We start from the raw sequence: 24,006 nt of genomic DNA, 5'->3' as shown, positions 1-24,006 counted from the left end.
TCCAAAGTCCAAACATCACTCACTTCCACTGGATGGATGCCAACAATCTTCATCATCCTGCTTGCTCATCGGAATTCGCATTGCTGCATTTTTCTTGGATCATGCTCTGCTCAGTTCCATTTGATTTTATTGATTTCTTGTTGTTGTTGTTTACAATTTGTGGTTCCATTCCACTTTACAGCAAAACAATGCAAGAAGAATATTGGTTGTTCTGGGAAGAAATATATAAGTTTTTCTTTCTAGAGTTGTTGAGGTCCACTCAAGACTCACTGCTGCTGCAAAAATTAAACTTCATTTATGAATGTCATTAACTCATTATTCATATCTCATAATATATATTATAAAAAATTAAACAAGAAATCAAATCAAATATATTATAACATTTAAACTCAAATCCACACAATAATATTTGTTAACATTTAACAACTACAAATAAAAACTAGAGAAATATAATTGATATAGCTATTGATCATTACCATATTAAAGGGGTCATACCACATTTTGATTCAATTCTGGTTGGTTACTCAGTGGACTAGTAATCCGGCAGCATGGCTTTTAGTGATTTTAAGGCTAATTTGTGAACTGATCGATAACCTTCAAGGGAGGTCTTTTAGAATTCTGGTTTTGAGTTACTGATACCTATGCTTCCTGGTGGAACACTGCAGATGTTAAGGGATGTAAATGATTGAGCAAGTGGAGGTGATGTTGGAGCTTCGCTGCGGGGTTCAAATTATGCAGATTATTATGAAGGTGGGGTGGTTGTAACTTATAAGTGTGTACATAGGTGAACGAAAAAGGGGTGATGTTGTTTTGGAAAGGTCATAGTGTAACTGTTAGGAAGATGTGACATTTATACGTATAGCTTGCACATCCCTATACGTTATTTATATTACTATAGTTATAGAAAAAAATAAATAATAATCCTCATTTATATATATAATTTTCATTTCATTTATTTTCTCAAATTTGTAGTAATGGAAAAATAAAAACTAAGAAAATAAAATATACTACTCGGGATTAACAATTATAAATGTAATCATCCAAAAGAATAATTATAAATGAGTAGTGTTATATATATATATATATATTGATGCAATCCAGAATTTGAACGTTCAAATGTTTTCAAACCCAAGTAAAATTAGATTGTTTCAAGGCAATAAGTTACTTGAAAAATTGATTTGTTGACTTGAGATACGAACACAATATAATTGTGTATTAAAAAAATAATTTTATTTGAATCAAATAAGATTATTAAAAAAAAAAATTTAACTTCAAATATTGTAAAAAAATGTGAATAATACATTTTTTAAACACTTTTTATGTTTTTAATTTTTTTTACACATTATATTACTTATTTTATTATATATTTACATATTCTTCTCTATCCTTAAGTATAATAAAATCTTATTTAATGATTAAATTGATGAATATTTAATATTTTGTACACAATAACATACACTAAGATTCAAACTTAGGATTTTATACAAGTTGACTAATTCCCATCACTACAACGATTAAAATGAGTGAATATTTAATATTTTAGGAATTATTTATATAATTTTTTAAAATTTAATGACTATCTAGGAAGGAGGGTGATACTTCATGAATTAAATTAATGATTTATTTGTAAATCCCCCCACACACCCATATATATATATATATATATATATATATATATATATATATATATATATATATATATATATATATATATATATATCATTTAATATTTGTAAACATCTAAATCTATCATTTTTTTTCTGAGAACTTCACTCTCCTAATATGTATTTGATTTATCCTTTTATGATTAATCGAAAGGTTTAACAAACAATAATTTAATATTATAAACTATATACTTTAAAAATATTTATCTATTATAAATTTTATTTTGTACGATGCCAGACTAAAATGTTAATCCTAGAGAAAAAAAAAAGTAAACTACATGTATTATTTAGCACTTAAATAAAATCTAAAAATAGAAAAAAATCCACGCGGCAAAGAAATTGAAAAAGCAATCTATCTATCTATTTTTGGTACACAGAAAAATAGTTTATTTAATAAAATGAAATAGCAAAGTTAAAAGCAGCCTGAAGTTTGGTCAGCTTTCACACTTCTCAGAATTTATGTTGTGAAGTTTGTTTATTCTGAGAAGGAAGAGAGAATAGAACGCCATGGATGAGATATTGAACAAGGTGGGGTCTTACTGGTTCTCCAAGAAGGCCAGCAAGGAATTTAACTCTGTCGGCGATGATATCAACGTAAACAACACAATCCTTAACACCCTTTTTTTATCTATTTCTTTTTTTTTTGGTCGATTCATTTTTATTTTTATTTTACTTTTATTTGGTAAAGTTCCCTTTTTTTTTTTTTTTTTGTCTTTTCCGTTTTACTTTTTCATACGAGTGACTGAATTTTATAGTTCCTGGCTTCCTGCTGTCATGTTTGTCCCTGTTGAAAAAAAAAAATATCTATGGAATTAAGTTCTTGCTTAACCATGGAGTCGTGGTTTTGGTTGAGGGTTAGGGTTGAAGTTGAAACATGATTGTTTATTATTCATGTGAATGAACACACACGAACATGCCCTTTTGGGATTCTATGAAAAGGGAAATTTTTTAATGGTTATTTTCTATTTTTAGGTTTTTTTAGGGAGGAGTGTGAAAAACAATAAATGAAGTTAATTTTATGTGTGCTAAAGAAAGTTTGGGTCTGGAATGGGAGGTGGAAGGTGTACTAGAAGGTAAAAGCATGGTGCATGAAGTGGATTTGAGGTTTTGGTTTATATATGAGTAGAGAGGTGCACCCCTTTGGAATTAAACTGGTCACCTTCATCAATCTTGGTGTGAGTTCTGATAAACATATGTAAAAGTCTTAGGTGCTACCTCATTATTGTGATTATAATTCTCTTCTTTTACTCACCCACAATGAATTTACTTGTTTGTGTTGTTTTGGCTCATTTCCTCTTCTTGGTTACTTGGACTAGGACTAGGAGTTCTTTATTGAATAAAAACAGGGGTATTTGATAGTTAATGTTTGTTTTTCAAATTCTCCTATTTTTTATATGTGGATATCTTCAACGTAAATCATGGGGAAGGTGGCAATGTTTGAATATGGTATTTTTCCTTGCTGTGTGCTGATTAACCAATCTGTTACCATTGGGATAAGAGTAGCAAATTAGCCATATTTGCTTTGGTTTTGAAGCAGAAACACTGCGTTGGAATCGCAAAGAAACACTGACTAAACGTGTTAAGAAATGTTCTGTATGTGATAAAACATTTTGCTTCTGTTGTAGGATATCAGAGTTTTAAATTGTAGATACTTAATACTAAAATACTATGATTGTTGTACCACATCACTGGCTCAGATTTTGCACTGATAACATTTTTAATGCATTATTTATTGTTTTGCTGAATAGAAAGTAGGCTATAAGTCAAAATTTAAAGGTGAGCGAGACATTGGCATTGGGCCAAGGATTAGAGGTCAATCTCAGCATTGGAAGATTAATCAGATTATTCTTTTATTGTGTGGGGGACATGAGAGTAAATAAGAATTGGGCAATGTCAGGAAATATTTTTTAAGGAGGAACAGGTTGTATGAATGCCTACTTGCCTGGTAACTTAGTAAGGAAATTTTAAGTTGGGAATGAACAGAGGAATAGAGAAGCTTTGTAACTTGTGTGTATAAGTTGATACCTTATTGTGTGAGATTATGATTCTGGAGTCATTTTGAGAAATTTTTAATATATATCAGTGATTCAGATCAGAGATTCACCAGCCTATAACGATGCTGTAAATTTTGATTAATCGAGTTAGAAGTAGTGTAAGTGTCACAGTAAGCCCTAATGAGTAATAGTATGTGATTATCACAATGCATAAAAAGTTAGTTTTGGTGCTGACATGTGTTTGTGTTTCTTGACTGGAAATTAGCTTTTCACTTAATATAAGCAAAATATGTTGGCTTGTTAATGACTTTATGATTTTAGTTCTCTAATTCTTCCTGCTTTAGGTATTAATATTATAGTGCATAGAAGATTTCTTTGATATGGATATATAAGGGAAGATGCAATGCTCATGATTGATATTTATGTCCTTGCTGATGATAGAAATGAGAAATCATTTGTGCGTCTTGGGCTGCAATGTTTCCGATAGATTACAACAAATGTTGAGAAGACATTTCATTACATATGTTTATATTAACACCTTTTCCATTGTTGATTAGTCACTGTCAACCAGTATTGAAGGGGGAACCAAATGGTTGGTCAACAAGTTAAAAGGTTTGTATCTATATTTCTTTGTTGCTCAAACATTCGTACGAATATAGGCTGTGAAATTTGTGCTTTAGTGAGATTTTTTTTAATTTAAACCCATAATCCCTAATAAATGAATGTACAGAAATTTCAAAATCCTTTCTTGGATTATAGCCAAGGCTGTTAATACACATTTCAACCATTCTTATCTGTAATTAATTTTCATTTGACCAGAATATAAGGGGATTCTTCATGATGAGTGGATTGGACAGACATTAGGAAATTTAGTATTTTGAAATATGAATCACTTTCAAGTTTCAACTGTTTATATATATATATGTTGAGGGGGCAGGCAGGGATGAGTTATGGTGGTAGTCTAGTTTAAATAGGGACATATATACTTGCACTGTTTTTCCGGAAACTGCTTTTGCTGAAGAACAATTAGATACACTGAGAAGGAGGGACTTTAAAACATTCTGAACTGGAATTAAAGTAACAAACATGCAATGTAAGGTATACATCATTGTATGACCAACTAATCTTGTACAATAAATCTTTTGAATGTTGATATTTGATCATTCATTTGGTAGTGTATATTGAGGAAGTAGGATATTTATATTTGATCTTTAGTATATAAAAATTACATACTGAATTTATTAGCACCCCACTTGTATGAATCTCCAAATCCTGCCGAGTCCTTTAAAACATGATTTATACATTCTTCTCCACCCATTGCTTTCTCCACTTATTGTCATCTCACACTAAAATTGCTTCACAGGAAAGATGCAAAAGGCATTAACAGAGTTGCTAAAGGAGTATGATCTACCCATAGGAATCTTTCCTCGCGATGCGACAAACTACGAATTTAACGAAGAGACAGGAAAGCTTGTTGTTTACATTCCTCAAGTGTGTGAGGTTGGCTACAGGGATTCGTCAGTTCTGCGTTTCTCCACCAGCGTGAGTGGCTATTTGGAGAAAGGGAAGCTAGCAGAAATAGAAGGAATCAAGACCAAAGTGCTGATATGGGTAAAAGTGACTGCCATTTCATCCGAGGGACCAAAGCTCCATTTCACGGCCGGCATGAAGAAAACAAGGAAAAGGGAAGCATATGAGGTTACTAGAGATGGTGTAACGGTAGATAAGTTCTAATATATTAACAAGGAGCTCCTTTTGTTAAGTAGTTTTACAATTTAGTAAAATAAATTGTCCCTTCTTGTGGACCATTTTATTCTATTAGATTTGAATGTAGTGAAACCTGAGACTTGGTGGAACTCCTCCTGAGTCCTTGTTGATGATGTAGTTTCAGTTTTTTTCTGCTTGGGTTTATTAAGTTTTATTCCTAATGTCACATGGCTTTTATTAAATACTGAAACTTATGGGCAAGTGATATTGTCATAGTATTATTTTGGTTCATTAATTGACTCTAGGATATTGATTCCTCCCCTATTATTAGAGGCTGCTATTAATTGTGTAGAGAATGGTTACAATGCCAATGGCACAATTGAAACATAGACACAGTCGGTGTGACATTAACATCATACTAATAAAGAAGTATACGGAATAAATGGTCGCCTTTTGGAATTGTCAAAGTTTGTGTCTTAAATTTTAAGTTAATGCTTTTCTTTTTAATTACATTTACAATTAATATTGCAGCAATTGTATTTGTAGAAGTTTGATGCGAAATGTCTTCGTCAACGATTCAGCATGTGGATTTTTATGATTTTTCTAAGAATTTTTATACTGCAAACATTGAAAGAAAAAAAAAAGAGAATGCACCAGCCGGGAATCGAACCCGGGTCTGTACCGTGGCAGGGTACTATTCTACCACTAGACCACTGGTGCTTGCTGGTTTAAATTCGACAAACGTAAATAATTATTGGAAAAGAATATTATATTCGTTGATACTTAGGGGATTTTCCTAGTTAAACCTTAAATAAACCATTCTGTTATTTTTTTATTTTGCAAAACAGGATAAATAAATAAACCATTCCTGGATATGCAAAAAAAAAGAAGAATGATATAGTTAACTAGTTAGTACTGTTTCTAGAAATTTTGAAATTTTATATGTGAATTTTATTCTAAAATATTCCAAGAACTTTGTAAGGAGAAATAAACACCTTTTTTGCCCTCTGGGGAAAGAGAGTCTCATTAAAATCTCCAATTATGAGCCATGGACTAGTAATGGTTGCTCTGATGTTGCAAAGCTATTGCCAAAAAGATAAACGAGATGTTGGAGAAGAATTAGCATAGACCATTGTACAGGTCTATTTTTTCACTCCCAATGTAATCATAAAGGTAATAAAATAGTGATTGGTATACAAAATCAATATTCCAAGATTGCTACCATTCTAAAAGGTGCTTGTTTTTTTCAAATTTGACATAGTTTCCATTATGAAGAGAAAGGATGATATTTCCTAATCATATCTCACAAGTGTCTCTCAGCATTGTTGTTACTTGATACTCTACGAGACCATTGTGATATCGCAGAGCTCTTTTTCATCGGGATGGTATATAAGGAATTAGAGTGTGGTCATATCCACTGCCAAAGCCTCAAGGCAGAAGCTACAATTCAGCATAGACTTCAATCATAGTTTCATGTTCTTGCATTGAATTAGTTTTTCTATTATCTAGGGGGTTAGGCTCATCGTAACCACAAGTTGCACATATAATGTGAAGCCCTCCATATGCCATTTTTACTAATGCTGGTTAACCAGACCTTTCCAACCACTGCTTTTGTTAGGTTCATCTCCAAACAAATACGAGCAAACTTTTTTTTTTTTTTAACTAATAAAGTATTCTTATCAATCTTGATAGGTTAACCTACTATTGGGACCATGACCAGAAGAAAACTTTCATCATAATACACCAAGTTATGGCCATCAAATTGAATCCAAATTGCGTTTTATCCACCTTTCATTCTCTAATATGTAATTTGCAGATAGTGATTAAATATCATTTAGGGGCCTTTAGAGGTTACCTTATCCTTGTCCTTTAGCAAGTCAAATTTAACTACGTAGAAATCATAATCAACATTTAATATCAAACCCTCATTCAAGAGCCACAACTTTTTGAGTTTTTCCTTCATAACATTGTATCTAGTTTGATCACAAGAGCATCCTTTTATAGGCTACGCAAATCCTGAAACACCTTATCATTAAAGGTATACCTTGCAAAGCAAGGAATTTCAATCTTTATACTCTATTTTGACTAGCTTTTGTGATATTAGATCAATTTTGCTCCCTCGCAAGTAGAGCTTGTTGGTTTCCTAACACCTTATCACGAAACGAATCATGAGAACTCATAATTTTGTTGCTCTAATGTTTAATGACTAGGTGACAACAATAATGATCATGTTTTTGTTACAGTCGTAGAGAATACAATACCTTCCATAACATCTCTTTATCATCCCCAATTAGCAACATTGCTTCAGTACAATTTGAACCACTTGAGGATTTATTGTATGCACAATTCCTAAAACATGTTAAATTATTGAATAACATATAATATGCTCTCATATAGTGTTATTTTGATCTTAATAATAATATGTTTTAAAATTTATTTATTTTATACATCATCATACTTTAATGGTTATTCGACAACTTATGTATTTGTTCGTGAAAAAATAAGAGAAGTTTCTTTATGGTGATAAATGATTATCAATTTATAGTTTGATCATGACATGGTTCTGTCGCAAAAAAAATATATAATTCTACTATCGATTTAGTTTAATGATATGAGATGTATTATTTTGCAATAGAGTAATCGGTCGCTAATAATGTCCCTAAATTTTTGAATTGAGTTAATTATATAGACCTCATCCCCCCCTCCCCCCTTTCAGGTTTACACCTATTTCATCCAATATTCTTCCTTTTTCAACATTACTTTTGCCCCCCTCCTACCAACAATGTTATTTTTTTTGTTTAATTATCATTTTTTATTACAAAAAAACATGTTAAAGTTACCTTCTTGCCCTTTTCCTAATTCCGACAAGTTGCACCACCATAACCCTATTCTCCTGACCTTCTTCTTCTACACTTCGTAACTCTTACACGCTCTTCTCTAGGATGTATTTTCCTAACCTTCCTTCCATGGCAACAACGACCACTGGGACGCTTAGTCTTGCTAATGTTGACAAGCTCTCCAACCTCAAATATGTCATTGTTTCCTTGAGCCAAATCCGAACCTCACTTTTTTTAATCCTCCTTTTTTAGCATTCTTGTAATCTTGAATCTGAACCTCACTTTTTTTAATCCCTTTGTTTTCTGTTGAAGATTTTCCCTTTTTCCTATTCAGTGTGAGAATGAAAGATAGAGACGTGAATTTCAAATACGAAAGGGATTTTTCCTCCACCGTCGACATAGACAACAATGAGGACACTGGTTGCTTGGACGATTAGTCCCCCACCACCAAGGATGCTTTTAATGCAGTCATCCGAATCAAATCAAATTGAAAAAAGAACTACTAAGATTTTGTCCCATCCAGAATAGATCCACCAAGGTATACAATATGGATTAATCATATTGTGTTAGTTATATATATTTTTATATATGTATATTTTATTATTTTTTATCTTTAAAATATATATTAAATCAATCAATTCAAGAAATGATATATTTGTTCCACCATTGATTTACCAATTCTCTGTTTCAAGTCTCAACCGGTTTGTTCTCTAAAAAAACTAAAATAATCAGAAAATAGTTTGTCTATTCATTTTTTTACTAGAGGTTAGTGAAAAGAAAAATTTTCTTTTTTCTATTCAATTTTAGAATTTTTTTTTTGTAAAATATTTAAAATTATATATATAAGAAATTATATTATATTATATTCCAATGAGTACAGTCTAGAACGTCTCAAAAGGAAAATAAAAATAACAATTAATCCAACCATCTTTTCTAAAAACTAAAACGACCCAACCGATGAAATAGGAGAATTTTTGGACCGAACCGAATCGGGATCACGGGCCGAATCAAACACCGAACTTTTTACAGTTACACTCCGCCCCTCTCTTCTCCGCACAACTACTATTCACTTCAACCGTTACCTCCGGTGAACCGTCGCTCTCCACCCGCCATGTCCGCCGCCAAATCACGCAACTTCCGCCGCCGTGGTGGCGACACCGAAGCCAACGAAGACGACGGCGACACCTCCACCACATTCCGTTCCAAGCCCCCTTCCTCCGCCAAGCCGAAGAAGCCCCAAGCCCCCAAGCTTCTCAGCTTCGCCGACGACGAAGAGATCTCAAACCCGCGCCCACGCTCCTCCGCAAAACCCCAACGTCCCTCGAAGCCCTCTTCCTCTCACAAAATCACTACTCTCAAAGACCGAATCGCGCATTCCTCTTCGGTCTCTTCCAACGTCCAACCCCAAGCCGGAACCTACACCAAAGAAGCCCTCCGCGAGCTCCAGAAGAACACCCGAACCTTGGTCAGCAGCAGCACCACCACCACCACTTCCTCCTCTCGTTCCGAACCTGTCATTGTTCTGAAGGGCCTCGTCAAGCCCGTGGTTTCGGAGCCCCAGGGTCGGCATTCCGACTCCGAAGGGGAACACAAAGAAGTTGAAGGAAAATTGAGTAGTTTAGGCATTCAGAACGGGAAGGACTCGTTTTTCCCCGATGAAGAAACCATCAAGGCTATTCGGGCGAAGCGGGAGCGCCTCCGGAAGGCGCGCCCCGCGGCGCCGGATTACATCTCGTTGGACGGTGGCAGCAATCATGGCGCTGCCGAGGGGTTGAGTGACGAGGAGCCGGAGTTTCGGGGCCGGATTGCGATGTTCGAGGAGAAGGGGGAAGGTGGTGGGAAGAAGGGAGTTTTTGAGGAGGTGGAGGAGAGGTTGAGGGATGAGGAGGAGAATGATGATGATTATGAGGAGGAGAAGATGTGGGAAGAGGAGCAGTTTAGGAAAGGATTGGGGAAGAGAATGGACGAAGGAGCTGCTAGGGTAGATGTTCCTGTTGTGCAAGGTGCGCAACAGAACAAGTTTGTTGTTTCCTCTGCAGCAGCTGTGTATGGTGGTGTTCCAAGCGCAGATGCACGGGTGCCATCGGTGAGCCCCAGCATTGGAGGAGCAACCGAATCGATGCCAGCTTTGGATGTCGTGCCTATGTCGCAGCAAGCCGAGAGAGCGAGAAAAGCTTTGGTGGAGAATGTGAGGAGACTTAAGGTATGAACTATGTCTATTGTGTCATAAAATTGCCTGTATGTCATGCTTAGTTGTTACTTGTCAAATTTGTGATCTTTCTTATAGTTAGGCCCTAAGTCCAAATTCTAAGATGGTAGCAGCAGAACCTATCCTAAATTTGTTATTGGGCCACTTGTATTTGTTTATGCTTTAGATGTGTATTCCTAGGCATGAGGGGGTGGTGTCATTGGGCAATGTCCACGTTTCAGATGTTCCAATTCTAGGCTGAGGGTGTGTCTTGTGATCCCAAATCGACTAGAGATATGAGTCACATAAATAATGTAGTCCTTATAAAGCTTTAGACAGTCCTTACCTTATAAGCCGGTTAAGTGTATCAGATGATGTTTACACTGTTATTGATTAAATTAAAATAAAATATAGCCATTAAGTGTATCAGATGTGTAACTTTGGAGTTTATAAATTGAATTTATTCTTTTCTGTGATATTTGCACCATCAAGGCATGTGTGTTCAGTTTTGTTGTTAGAACTTAGAAGTCATTATAATGTAGTCCAATGGAGATCAGAATTAGCCAAGTTGAGGGACTCATGGCAATTGATCAGATGAATTCTGTTAATTACATTCAAAAGAAGAATTTGGGCAAATATTCAACTTCATTGGAATACTGATGTAAATTGTATTAATTGACGCATGAACATTGAATGGACTATAGTATCTACATTTTAAACATTTATGTTTACAGCTCGAAAATTTTACTCTATAGACTATTTGGACTTTGAATGAGTTCTCACTCCTATGATCTCGTGTGTTTGTTTTGATACTTGATAAGAATATGTACAAGTAAGTTTTGACCCCACATTAGGAGATTTTGGTTTATCAAATCACCAATAGGCTGCAAGCAGAACTGAGCGCATGGGAGATGGACTCAGCCAACAAGTAGATAGGCTTCAGTATAGGCACTTTTCTTCATGATTCTTTTGTAGATATGCGTATGGGAAACTCATTTATTTCTTTCATAATATAGTTTCCCTTGGTTTAATATGCATGAAGGACAGTGTATCCAATTAGTATTTTGTTTATATTCAAGTTTTTAAATTGTTAAAAAAACAACAAAACATTTTAATCTTTGAAACCAGTTTTCATTTGATAAATGTCTAGAATGATACCAGTATGGGTGTCGCAGTTGCCTTGAATATTGCTCTGGTATGAAATGTATACCAATTTATCTATTTTTGGATTGATATGTTTTCTTAATTTCTCATTGTTCTTTATTTTTTATATTTTTTTTCATGACAGGAATCTCATGAAAGAACTATGTCATCATTGAGTAAAACTGATGAAAATTTGTCTGCCTCCTTTTTGAAAATTACTGCACTTGAAAACTCTTTAGTGGTAGCTGATGAGAAGTACAGGTTTATGCAAAAGCTCCGAAATTATGTCTCAAATATGTGTGACTTTTTACAGGTAATTGTATTTCTTGTATTCTCCTGTCTTCCTAGTTCCTTATCCTTTCATAATTAAATATGAAGTAATATTTATTTATGTCCCCCCCCGCGTCATATCACTAGTTTTGCTTCTCTTTCTTCTTTTGTACATCTTTCTGTGTTTACTAATGTGATAATGAGGTGCCAATACTGATTTATGGTGGTGGTAATGTTTTATGGACATATGCTACCTATAAAGTTTTATGGTGTATTTGGCTAGTTTGAAGAAATTTTCTTTATTCCTTTGAAGTTTGATCTGTTGTGGGATAGAATTGGTCCTCTCTTTGGTGCATAGTTCATAGCTGCTTTAAGGGAGTCTACCTAATATATATGCAGGAGACAAGAGAGCTTTTAATGCAACAATGAGCTTATTTTTCTTTCTTTTGTTTGAGGAGGATATCTTAATATATCCTTGTCTTTGTATGTACTACTTTCTTCTCTCTGATAAATTAAGTACTTAAAGAAAAATTATATAAAGATAGTGTGAGTCAGACATCTATGAAATTAAGACAATAACCACAAACATCAAAGAATCAAATAAGTTTAAGCCTCTAAGACTTAAAGCAACTAAATGTCCAACTCAAAATAAAAGAATTTTCTTAATAGTTTTTAGCATGGGATTTCGATTAGATTAAATGAGGAAGGATGTGAAATCAAGAGTGATTTTCGCTCATGTACAGAATAGTGGCTGAGATTGCTGCAATTTCATGCAAAAGTGGCCATAATTTGTGCTGCTACAACCGCGACACAAAACTGCTCCACAGCAGGAGGCCACAGTGCAATTAAAACTATAGTGGCACTATCATTTGGGTTGACTACTATGCTATAAACCACTTGAAAAACATGACAGTACTTCTAATAATGTTGAAGTGTTGAAGAATATGTATTTTCTTTTTGCTGGATATTTAAAAGTTGATACTTAATTATTTGCTTATCATTTGTGAAGGCTTTTGTGCATGGTATTATTTTTTGAGGCTGTAACTAAAGTTATCCTATGACTTATACTTCAGCATAAAGCTTTTTACATCGAGGAACTTGAAGAGCAGATGAAGAAACTTCATGAAGACCGTGCATCAGCCATTTTTGAAAGAAGAACCACTAACAATGATGATGAAATGATCGAGGTGGAAGCAGCTGTAAAAGCTGTAATGTCAGTTTTAAACAAGAAAGGTAACAATATGGAGGCTGCCAAATCTGCTGCTCAGGAAGCATTTGCTGCTGTAAGAAAACAAAAAGATCTGCCAGTGAAGTTAGATGAATTTGGTAGAGATTTAAATCTTGAGAAACGAATGCAAATGAAAGTTAGGGCTGAGGCTCATCAACGCAAGAGGTCACAAGCATTTAATTCTAATAAGCTGGCATCCATGGAATTGGATGATCCTAAAATAGAGGGTGAATCAAGCACTGATGAGAGTGATAGTGAGAGCCAAGCATATCAGTCACAGCGTGATTTGGTACTGCAGGCTGCTGATGGGATCTTCAGTGATGCTTCTGAGGAATATGGTCAATTATCCTTTGTCAAAAGAAGAATGGAAGAATGGAAAAGAGAGTATTCATCAAGCTATAAAGATGCTTATATGTCATTGAGCCTTCCACTGGTTTTCTCTCCGTATGTAAGATTAGAACTTCTGAGGTGGGACCCACTTCACAAGGGTCTAGATTTTCAAGAGATGAAATGGTATTGAATTATTCCCCTCTGTGTGTGTTACTATTGTTTCTTGAAACTTTTCAGATGTATTATTGGGGGTTGCAGACTCGCGGCCTTGTTTTTATTACAGTAACTGTAATCAGTTATTAGTAACTTCCTAACTAACCTAACCAACCTGAGTAACTAACTAACTCTATCATAAGTCACTGTGAGACTGCTGTTGAACAACTGCAGCTCCTTTAACACTCCAATACTCCCTATCTTGATTAGTATAGATGCATATTATGTGAGTATCTCTTTCCTTTCATCAATTTATAATATGTATTGTTTTTCTTTCTCTCTTTATATTCAGGTATAAATTATTGTTCACTTATGGTTTACCTGAAGATGGAAAAGATTTTGTTCATGATGATGGAGATGCAGACCTTGAACTTGTCCCGAACTTGGTGGAAAAGGTTGCACTTCCTATTCTGCACTATGAAATTTCCCATTGCTGGGACATGCTTAGTCAACAGGAAACAGTGAATGCTATTGCTGCTACAAAATTGATTGTGCAACATGTGTCTCATGAAAGTGAAGCTCTTGCTGATCTGCTAGTTTCCATTCGAACACGATTGGCTGATGCTGTTGCTAACCTTACAGTATGCTTCAAAAATTGACATTTACATTTACTTGTTAGAAGTGCATTTTCATTGATCTGCATGGTGATTCTTTTACTATATTCAGATTGTATTATAGGTACTTAGAATTATTAAGCATTTGTAGATAAATTTCTCATCCTGTTTACTTTGTAGGTCCCAACATGGAGCCCGCCAGTAGTAGCTGCTGTTGCAGATGCTGCACGAGTTGCAGCATATCGGTTTGGTGTGTCTGTTCGGTTGTTGAGAAACATTTGCTCATGGAAGGATGTATTTTCAATGCCAGTGTTAGAGAACCTTGCTCTAGATGAGCTTTTGTTCGGAAAAGTTCTACCTCACTTAAGAATCATATCAGAAAATGTTCAAGATGCGATAACGAGAACAGAACGAATTATTGCTTCCCTGTCTGGGGTCTGGGCTGGCCCAAGTGTCATAGCAGATAGGAAGTATGTTGATGGTACTTTGTTAAGTTGTTGTGACATTGGTGATTACATTTGTTTGTTTGTTTTTTTTTTTTTTATAACTGAAGACATTTTGCTCATTCTTTAGACTCATTTGAATCACATTACTGTCAGTTTTCATACTATCTCTAGAGGGAAATTGGGTATTATACAGGCAATTGGGGTACTGATTAAGTGTGTACCTACAGTGGGGCTAATGGGATTGGTGGGAATTTGAGTAGAGGATGTTGGTTTAAGATGTGGTAACCATAATTAAGTTGCTTCTTAGTGGTTATGAAGTCATTTTATTATATGTACAATGAGAGCATTACCTTTATTGTTTCATTATAATTTTTGGTCAGCAGTCTAATACTTTTCCTGTCTTTCTCACATCTTAGACGCAAATTGCAGCCTCTGCTGACTTATGTGCTGTCACTTGGAAGGATTCTGGAGAGAAGAAATGCACCAGAGAGTGACACAAGTCATCTAGCTCGTCGATTAAAGAAAATTCTTGTTGACCTCAATGAATATGATCATGCTAGGACCATGGCTAGAACCTTCCATCTCAAGGAGGCATTGTGAGCTCACTGGGAAGTGGGAATTCATGTTTCATTATACTTATTCTCTTGGTTTGTCGTTGAATCTGGGCCTAAGGTTGCCCCTTCTCGCGTGCAATTTTTTGTAAATGAACACAAACTATTCATGTGATTAATTATGAGGCTTGAAGTTGAAACATAGTTGTTGGTTATTCATGTGAATGAAGTAGGCATGCCCTTTTGGGATCCTATGAAAAGGGGAAAATTTAAAATGATGATTTTTTTTTTATAGTTTGTTTTTAGGGAGGAGTGTTAAATATGGTTTAGGAAGTTCATTTATGTGTGATAAAATATTTTTAGGTTGGGTTTGGGGGGTGGAATGTGTACTTGAAGGTGAAGGTATGGTGCATTAAGTGAATTTGAGGTTTATATATATATATATATGAAAAGAGAGGTGCACCCCTTTGGAATCAAGCTGTGTCACCTCCATCAATTATGAGTTTTGATAACAATGTAGAAGTCTTAGGTGATACCTCGTTAGTCGATACTGTGATTACAATTTCTTATTTTACACCCACAATGAGTTTACTCGTAGGTGTTGGTTCATTTCCTGTTTTTGGTTACTTGGAGTTCTTTCTTGAATAAAATTAGAGGTATTTGATAGTTAATATTGAGCTTGTTTTTTAAATTCTCTTTTTTTTTATATATATATGTGGGATATCTTCAACATAAATCTTGGGGAAGGTGACTATGTTCAAAACTTCAAAAATGATATTCTTCCCTGCTGATTATTCTATCTATTAGACCATTACCATTGGGATATGACATGATTATAGCAAATAAGCCGTATTTGCTTTGGTTTTGAAGCAGAAACACTACATTGGAACTGCACGGAAACTGGCCATAAATGTATAATATTATATGTGATAAAACATTTTGCTTCGGTTGTGAGATATCAGACTTTTAAATTTAGATACTTAATGCTAAAATACTATGGGTGTTGTATCACATGACCAGCTCTGAGATTTTGCTTTGATAACAAATTTTTAATGCATTATTTATGATTTTGGTTGTTGACAGAAAGTTGGCTATAAGCCAAAGTATATAGGTGTGAGTGAGACATTGGCATTGACCCCAGGATTAGAGGTCAATTCTCAGCATTGGAAGATTAATGAGATGATTCTTTTATTGTGTGGGCCGTGGGGGACATGAGATTAAATAAGAATTGGGCAATGTGAGTAAATATTTTTAAGGAAGAACATGTAGAGAATGAATCTAGTAAGGAAATTTAGGTTGTGAATGAACAGAAGAATAGGAAAGCTTTGTAACTTATGTGTATATGTAGATACCATATTGTGAGAGATTATGTTTCTAGAATCGTGAGAGACGCACCACCTTATGAAAATGCTGTTAATTTTGATTAACTAAATTAGAACTTGAGTGTCACAGTAAGCCATAATGATTTAATAGTATGAAATTATCTCAATGAATACTTAAAGTTAGATTTGGTGCTGATATGTGTTCATTTTTCTTTACTGGAAATTTTGAGCTTCACGAATATGGGCAAAATGTGTTGGCTTGTTAATGACTTAATGATTTTTTATAATTCTTCCTGCATTTGGCATAGAGATTAGAAGATTTCTTTGATATGAATATCAGGAAGATGCAATGCTCAAGACTTATTTATGCTCCTGCGGATGAAAGAAATCATTTGCACATGTTGGGGCTGTAATGTTTCCAATTGATTATACAACAAATGTTGAAGAGAACATTTCACTGCTTATGCTTTATCTTAACACCTTTTGATTAATCACCATGAACCAGTGTTGAAGGTGGAACCAAATGGTTGGTTAACAAATTAAAAGGTTTGTATCTACTATCTATAACATTTCAATGTCTTGCTCAAACATTTGTACAAATATGGTGGTAGTCTAGTGTAAACAGGGACATATATACTTGCACTGCTTTTCTAGAAACTACTTTTGCAGAAGAACAATTAGATACACTGAGAATGACTTCAAAACATTCTGAACTGGAATTTATGTAAAAAAAAAAAAAAAAACATGCATTGTAAGATATGCATCCTCATGTATGACCAAGTCATCTTGTACAAAAATCTTTTGGACTTTTATATTTGATCTTTAGTACATACGAATTACATATTGATTTTATTAGCATCCCACTCTTATGAATCTTGAAAACCTGCTAAGTCCCTTCAAAGATGATTTATACATTCTTCTCCACCCATTCCTTTCTCCAGTTATTGACATCTTACATATCAAATCAAAATAAGCTACCCCTCAATCACTCCTTCATACAAGGAATGAAGACCAACGTACTGATATGGGTAAAAGTCATCTGAAGGATCAAAGCTCCATTGCGTAGCTGGGATGAAGAAAACAAGGAAAAGGGAAGCATACGACGTTTCTATAGATGGTATAAACGTGGATATATTCTAATGTTAACATCCTTTTGTTAAATAGTAAAATAAATCTGTTCTAGTTGGGTTATTTTATTCTATTAGATATGAATGTAGTGAACTTGGTATTTGGTGGAACTCCTGGGTCCTTGTTGGTGATGTAGTTTAAGTATACGAAATACTGAAAAAAAGAAAAGAAAATGCACCAGCCGGGAATCGAACCCGGGTCTGTACCGTGGCAGGGTACTATTCTACCACTAGACCACTGGTGCTTCTTTTGATAAAGTTAGCTAATAATATTTATTAATTTTAAAATAAGCTATGGAACTGATAAGATACATGATCAGAAAAAGTACTCGAAGAAAAATATAAGTGAGCCCAAAACCTGACGTTTGTATGAGAGGAGGGTTTGCTTCTGTAATATTTGAATGTTAAAATCATGAACATCACTAATTAGATTCATGATCATTATAAGATCAATATGTATAATTTTGATTATTTTTAACTAAATATAACAATTATGTATTTTAAAATAATTTGATTTCCATACATTAAAATATCAATAATAATAATGGGTGAATTTTTATGGGTTATTATGTGAAATATTTACAAGCTTTCTGATGATCCATCACCATTGGAAAAATTTAATTGATCAGCTATAGTATGATATTTTCTCAACTACATTTTTTAATTCATAATATTAAAACTCAAGACCGTATTTATTTCTGGAAATTAAACCTAAATCCACTCAAATTAACAACTTATTAATAATATATTATTATCATATATATATATATATATATATATATATATATATTACTAATTACCAAATATATTCATTTACGACAACATTAAATAATCATGTTTGTAGATATTTGGATGAAAAAATCAAGTATGATGATGATCTTAAGTAAATTAAATCATGCACTCTAAATTTTATCCCATTTGTTATTTTATTTTATTGTTGCTTGTAATACAATAGATATCAACTCTATTTTTGGCTATTCCTATTTTTCATGGTATCATGTTAATTTATTAGTAATATACAAATTCACATTATATTTGTGTCTTCATTTTACTATTTTATTCTCATTAAACATATATGTCTTTAAATAATGTTTAATTCATAAGTTGTTGGTAAATAAAAGCGTACAAACCAAATTAACATGAGTAACTTACTAGTTAAAACAGTAAACAATATGGTGTCGATATGGTGTTCATTTAGAACCAAATTGATTCTGGTTAAAAAGAATTAGAATTCTGTTTTTAAAGATTTTAATAATTATTATTTTTAATGTTAGGTAAAATTACATTTTTGATCCCCCACTTTTGTTCCAATTTCACATTTGGCCTCCCTATAATTTAATTCACAAATTTTATCCCCCTGATTTTTAAATCCTGCAAAATTAGTCTCAAACACGTTGACCGTTATAACAATGACGTTGACTGCACTTGACATGCGCCTCTCTCTCATGTGCCTTGCACATGTGTTTGAAGAAATACACAAGCCAAATTGCCATTGTCTAAAAGCTCGGTTGCGTGGATTCATGGAGCCTTGTGGGAAAAAAAATTGCTGCTAACAAATAATTTTAAGAGAACGATAACTAATTTAATTCAGCCAGACTAATTCTAAAATTATTTACAAGCCAATTCAATCAATTTAAAAATTAACATGGCAGCTACAAATTGGGAATGAATCACCAAGCCAAATACAAAAAATCTCTAAGCAAACATTGTTCTTCAAAATGAAACAACAACATACCCTTGTTCCCAACCTCCGTTGCAGACTTAGGCTTCGTCGTCAATGTCCTCAACACCATGCACTTGTAGACTGGTGACACTGCTAATGTTGAGGTGCATCTTTGTGATGGCGTTGCAGGGGAACCACTGCATGTGATAGTCCTTAAGCACGGTGAGATTTGGGTGGTGAGGTGGTGAAATCTGGCGGCATGGACGGTGTAAAGGCGGTGAAGGATGGTGGCCGTGGAAGGGGTGTGGCTGTGGAAGGGATCTGGAATTTGATTTTGAGGTGCGTGTCAAATTCGATGATGACAAAGCCGATGGCGGTGGGGAGGCCGAGGGGGCCGGAGAGGGAGAGGGTGGTGCTGGGGGAGAGAAAGAAGGCTAGGCCGTCGCCGGAGGAGGTGGGGTTGAGGTTGTTGATGGAGAAGGAGGCGTGGAAGATGGAAGATTGGTGGGAGAAAAGAGAGAGGCGTGTGTAAGTTCCAGAAGAGTGACAGTCAACATCACTGTTTTAACGGGCAACGCGTCCCAGACCAATTGTGTAGAATTTTAAAAATAAGGATTAAATTTATGAATTAAATTATAGAGGGATCAAATGTGAAATTGGAGTAAAAGTGAAAGACCAAAAATGTAATTTTCCCTTAATGTTATAATTAAGATTTTTGTCTTTTTTGTGTAACTCCCGCTATATCTTTACTAACTTTAATATTTTGGACTAATTATAGGATTATTTTTTAATCATAATTATAGGACTAATTCTTGATCCAGAAATTAATCACAATTAAAACCTCAAGCTTATCCTCAAAGATATATTTTATAAGAATTAAATTCAATTTCTCTCATTCTTGTTTTATGATAAATTTATGTATTTTTATTTTAAAATTAGAATTTTAAAAACATATCCTTTTTCGATTGAAGAATGAAATTCAACTAACCTGCACGAAGAATAAATGATTCTCATTTACAATAAATTAAAGGTATAATTTTTTTAACAATAATACATCTTAAAATAAGTTCATATTTCTTATAATTAGAATCAAAATAATAACTCATTTTTTTTTTTTAATGAGAGAGTATGTTATAAACACAGACATCCAATAACATAACAGAGCAGCACTTTAAAGTGGAAGACACTTGTCCCTAATTTTCCGAAAGATGCCATGATTCTTACGTGGAAAGAATATTTCCTTTATGTGTTCGTTCACACCCTCACATTGGACACAGCACGAGGTCGCCACACGCCTCTTTCGTCCCCCAATACTAGCCGTCCATCTGTTATCAATCCAACGGTTCAAAAATTCAGATCTCACACTCAAAATTCCCAAAACACCCCTCTCCCCTCCTACATATATCCTCTTTGTCCCACGCAAGCTTCATCCACATCCTCCACAACACAACTCCACTCTTAGCTGCCATTGGTTTTTCTTCTTCCATTTCTCTTCCTTTCTAAGCTTTTTTCGATTACCCATTTGGAGATTCTGTCCTAATGGCTCTTGCTCCTTCCAAAGTTTCCTCCTTTTCCGGGTTTTCTCCCAAACCCAGTGTTGGGGATGCTCTGAAAAACCCAACTTGCTCTGTTTCTCTGAGCTTTGCGAATGTGAAACTTGGAAGCAGAAACCTTAGGGTTTGTGCCTCAACTGTGCCTCTCTCAGGGGTGATATTCGAACCCTTCGAGGAGGTTAAGAAGGGTGAACTTGCTGTTCCAACGGCTCCCCAAGTCTCGCTGGCTCGTCAGAACTACGCTGATGAGTGTGAATCTGCCATTAACGAGCAGATAAAGTGAGCATTTCTATGTTCCCCATCTAGTTTTTTTTTTTGTTTTTTTGTTAAATTAGTTTCTTTTGTTGTTTAATATAAGCAGATCAGGCATTTTTTCAGCTTTTCTAAAGTGTGGATTTTTACTTTGTTGAGTGAAAAAGTACTTTTACTTGTACTTTATTTAAAAATATATCATGTTATGAGTACATATAGCATAAATCATTGATGTTTCAAAAAGATTAGCCATTTAACTACTTTTTGGATTTTGTTCTTTTATTTTGAGTTTTGATATATGAATAGAGTAAATAATCTCCTTTTTTTTTTTTTCGATTTTGATATATGAATAAAGTAAGTAACTTGATGAAAAAAAGGGATAAGTAAATTGATCTAAAGTTGGTTTTATTCTCTATATTTTAAAGACGGTGTTATGGTCCTTGGATTTCTTGAAAATGTGGTGGATTTTAAGTCAAAACGGAGTAGTCTGGACGAAATCCACCACATTTTCAGAACCAATTTTTATTAAATTTTCAGGGACTTCAAAATATATTTTACTCTTGGAAAGAAATTACTATTGATATTTGAAGACATTCGTAATTTGTGTGTAAATGTATTATTATTATTATTTGACAATTGATTTTCTAGTCAATTTCTGGAACTAGTTAGTTTCAGTGAGTTGTTATAGAGGAGAGCTAGATCCTTATTTCCCTCCCTATTAATATTAATATAGCACTACGATCTACAATTATTACTTTACAAAGAAAGTAAATTTATACTTTTTTTTGCATGCATCTAATAATGGTCCTCTGCTAAGAGCTTTACCTCTTATATTGTGTGTCACAGTGTGGAATACAATGCTTCCTATGCGTACCACTCCTTGTTTGCATACTTTGACAGGGACAACGTGGCTCTCAAGGGATTTGCCAAGTAACCAACACAAAACCCCTTTCCTCTAAATGTTTATTCTGTTTCTCAAATGGGTTTTCAATTTCATGCGCTGTTATTGTTGAAAACAGGTTCTTCAAGGAATCTAGTGAGGAAGAAAGAGAGCACGCTGAAAAGCTCATGAAATATCAGGTTAAATTAACTCTGTAGTTAACTGTTTACTTCTCTAAAGTTCTTTTACAGTGACAGTGTCATTTACATATATGTTTCTTGTTAAATTGTTTAGAATACTCGCGGTGGAAGGGTTGTTCTTCACGCCATCAAGAATGTCCCCTCAGAATTTGAGCATGTGGAAAAGGGGGATGCATTGTATGGTGAGATTGCTGATTTCATTATTGTCTCAACTCTCAACCATATCTGTTTTTCAATGCCTTTGTCTTTTTTCTATTATAGAATGACTCTTATATTTGTTCAAATCAATATATATGCTGACTTTCCTCTATTGCTCTGTTCAGCAATGGAATTAGCTTTGTCTTTGGAGAAGTTAGTGAATGAGAAACTTCTGAATGTGCACAGTGTAATGGCTCTTTACTTTTCTGCTTTTGGTTACGATTATTTTTGTTTATCTCATAATTTTTTATTTCCTGAGGAACTCACAATTTTTTTATCTTTAGTAGTTAAGGCTAATTAGTTGATGATTTGTGGCTAATAGGTGGCAGATCGCAACAATGACCCTCAATTGGCAGACTTCATTGAAAGCGAGTTTTTGTCTGAACAGGTTAAACTCATCTAAACCGTAGAATGGTTGCAAATTCATAGAAACTTCTGGAATTTATAAAATTTAAATTAAGGAAAGGAAAGAAATTGAGACAGTATGAAAAATAAGAGGAACTGTATGTATGCATAGGTTTCCCAAATTTTGGACCTTTTTTTTTAAACTTTTCTCACAAAACAATTCAGGAGTGTAAATTGTGGCTTTTGTTAAAAGGTAACTTTCAATTTGACCATACTATTGTGTTGAATGTTATCCTAAAAAGAAAGAGAAAGACAGCTAACACAAGCTTAGAAAAAATGAAAAGCATTACATGTGCATCTATGCAGTGAACATTGAACTTGAATTTGCAATTTGACTCTGTATCTTTGCTTACATTACCAATGTTTGTTACAACATGTCACTTTCTTTTGTGCAGGTTGAATCAATTAAGAAAATTTCAGAGTATGTGGCTCAGTTGAGAAGGGTTGGAAAGGGTCACGGTATGTATATAACTACCATCATTTCTCATACTGGTCCACTAATGAAATTGATGTTTTATGGCTTAGACGCACCTTTCCATTAGTAGTACCTTTACTCCTAATACCATTGGCTTCTAATGAAATTGATGTTTTATGGCTTGCAGGTGTTTGGCACTTTGATCAAAGACTTCTTGATTAGGAAGATGCTGCTTAATCTTGAATTACCTTATTAGTAGTCTTCGTTTACCTTTGGTCTTTTCTGAAGTTCTGGGTTGTTTTCTATTTTAAAATAGTATTTAAATGTTTTTCCTATGTACTGGGATTTAGGAACTCGGAGTAATGTAATTGCTAGTAGCACATGTAAAAGGCTGCAAGCCTATTATGCAATAACATTTGATATATGCTTTTCAACGATCTCTCTCCAGTAAAAAGTGTCACTGGTTACTTAGGCTTTTATGGGTGGAATTCTGATAATTTGAAAATTTCCACAGTACTGCATAATACCCGAGAGAGAAAAATGTACCAAAAAAGTTAAATTGAAAGCTACATCGCCCCAAAGTACCAAAAGCATAACCCTTACTGATACCTATAATACTGAATTATTTAAAAGAGGTTGTTGTGGTTTAAAATGAACATACATTTGTATCAGCTTACCAAAAGAAATGACACACAAGTGGAAATTGCCAATTTGGATATTGGTAATGATAAGAGCTGCATTAACCACAACTATATTAGCTTTGATATAATGTCGCTTGCATTCCCAATTAGAATGCTTAGTTTGTAGTTTATGCGTCTTTTGTAGGAAATTTACTTTTTTTGAAGGAGATGGATGATGGTAATGCT

General features: G+C 34.2%; 3 protein-coding genes and 2 non-coding genes across 8 annotated transcripts; 3 read left to right on the top strand and 2 right to left on the bottom strand.

Moving 5' to 3' along the window:
• Positions 1–2,107: 2,107 nt before the first annotated feature.
• On the top strand, positions 2,108–5,574 carry LOC100305947 (uncharacterized). Its single transcript, NM_001248432.2, is given in 3 exon segments — positions 2,108–2,258; positions 4,216–4,270; positions 5,022–5,574. Coding segments are annotated over 3 exon segments (513 nt in total). The 5' UTR covers positions 2,108–2,171; the 3' UTR covers positions 5,393–5,574.
• Positions 5,575–6,014: 440 nt separating this feature from the next.
• Positions 6,015–6,085, bottom strand: TRNAG-GCC (transfer RNA glycine (anticodon GCC)). The gene has a single exon. It is a non-coding gene; the product is annotated as a tRNA-Gly (tRNA).
• A 2,932-nt stretch (positions 6,086–9,017) lies between these two features.
• LOC100795566 (transcriptional repressor ILP1) lies at positions 9,018–15,637 on the top strand. Of its 4 annotated transcripts, none has more exons than XM_006583608.4 (6): positions 9,018–10,405; positions 11,679–11,846; positions 12,877–13,544; positions 13,867–14,155; positions 14,309–14,598; positions 15,004–15,637. In XM_006583608.4, the coding sequence occupies exons 1-6, from the start codon at positions 9,314–9,316 to the stop codon at positions 15,011–15,013; spliced, it is 2,517 nt and encodes an 838-aa protein (XP_006583671.1). In that variant the 5' UTR covers positions 9,018–9,313; the 3' UTR covers positions 15,014–15,637. The 4 variants fall into 4 exon arrangements, with proteins under 4 accessions (XP_006583671.1, XP_003530304.1, XP_014633512.1 ...); XM_003530256.5 differs by having other exon boundaries at positions 14,991–15,637; XM_014778026.3 differs by having other exon boundaries at positions 14,309–14,609.
• A 2,111-nt stretch (positions 15,638–17,748) lies between these two features.
• On the bottom strand, positions 17,749–17,819 carry TRNAG-GCC (transfer RNA glycine (anticodon GCC)). The gene has a single exon. It is a non-coding gene; the product is annotated as a tRNA-Gly (tRNA).
• Positions 17,820–20,665: 2,846 nt separating this feature from the next.
• LOC547698 (ferritin) lies at positions 20,666–23,577 on the top strand. The gene is made up of 8 exons (NM_001249605.2): positions 20,666–21,069; positions 21,889–21,972; positions 22,062–22,122; positions 22,217–22,304; positions 22,446–22,507; positions 22,643–22,708; positions 23,121–23,184; positions 23,328–23,577. Exons 1-8 carry the CDS (start codon positions 20,777–20,779, stop codon positions 23,360–23,362), a joined length of 753 nt encoding a protein of 250 aa, NP_001236534.2. The 5' UTR covers positions 20,666–20,776; the 3' UTR covers positions 23,363–23,577.
• Positions 23,578–24,006: the final 429 nt, after the last annotated feature.

Source organism: Glycine max, chromosome 7 (genome assembly GCF_000004515.6).
Source record: "Glycine max cultivar Williams 82 chromosome 7, Glycine_max_v4.0, whole genome shotgun sequence".
NCBI lineage: Eukaryota > Viridiplantae > Streptophyta > Magnoliopsida > Fabales > Fabaceae > Glycine > Glycine max.
Note: the sequence above shows the minus strand (reverse complement) of the source record. Positions and strands in the feature narration are given on the sequence as shown.

What these genes read in the sequence shown, in the direction of transcription:
- LOC100795566 (XM_003530256.5), top strand. Translation starts at nt 9,314, where the DNA reads ATGTCCGCCGCCAAATCACGCAACTTCCGCCGCCGTGGTGGCGACACC. An exon ending in GATTTTCAAGAGATGAAATG is followed by an intron (nt 13,545 to 13,866) that starts GTATTGAATTAT and finishes CTTTATATTCAG; the next exon opens with GTATAAATTATTGTTCACTT. An exon ending in AGTGTCATAGCAGATAGGAA is followed by an intron (nt 14,599 to 14,990) that starts GTATGTTGATGG and finishes CTCACATCTTAG; the next exon opens with ACGCAAATTGCAGCCTCTGC.
- LOC547698 (NM_001249605.2), top strand. Translation starts at nt 20,777, where the DNA reads ATGGCTCTTGCTCCTTCCAAAGTTTCCTCCTTTTCCGGGTTTTCTCCC. An exon ending in GCTCTCAAGGGATTTGCCAA is followed by an intron (nt 21,973 to 22,061) that starts GTAACCAACACA and finishes TGTTGAAAACAG; the next exon opens with GTTCTTCAAGGAATCTAGTG. An exon ending in AAAAGCTCATGAAATATCAG is followed by an intron (nt 22,123 to 22,216) that starts GTTAAATTAACT and finishes TAAATTGTTTAG; the next exon opens with AATACTCGCGGTGGAAGGGT.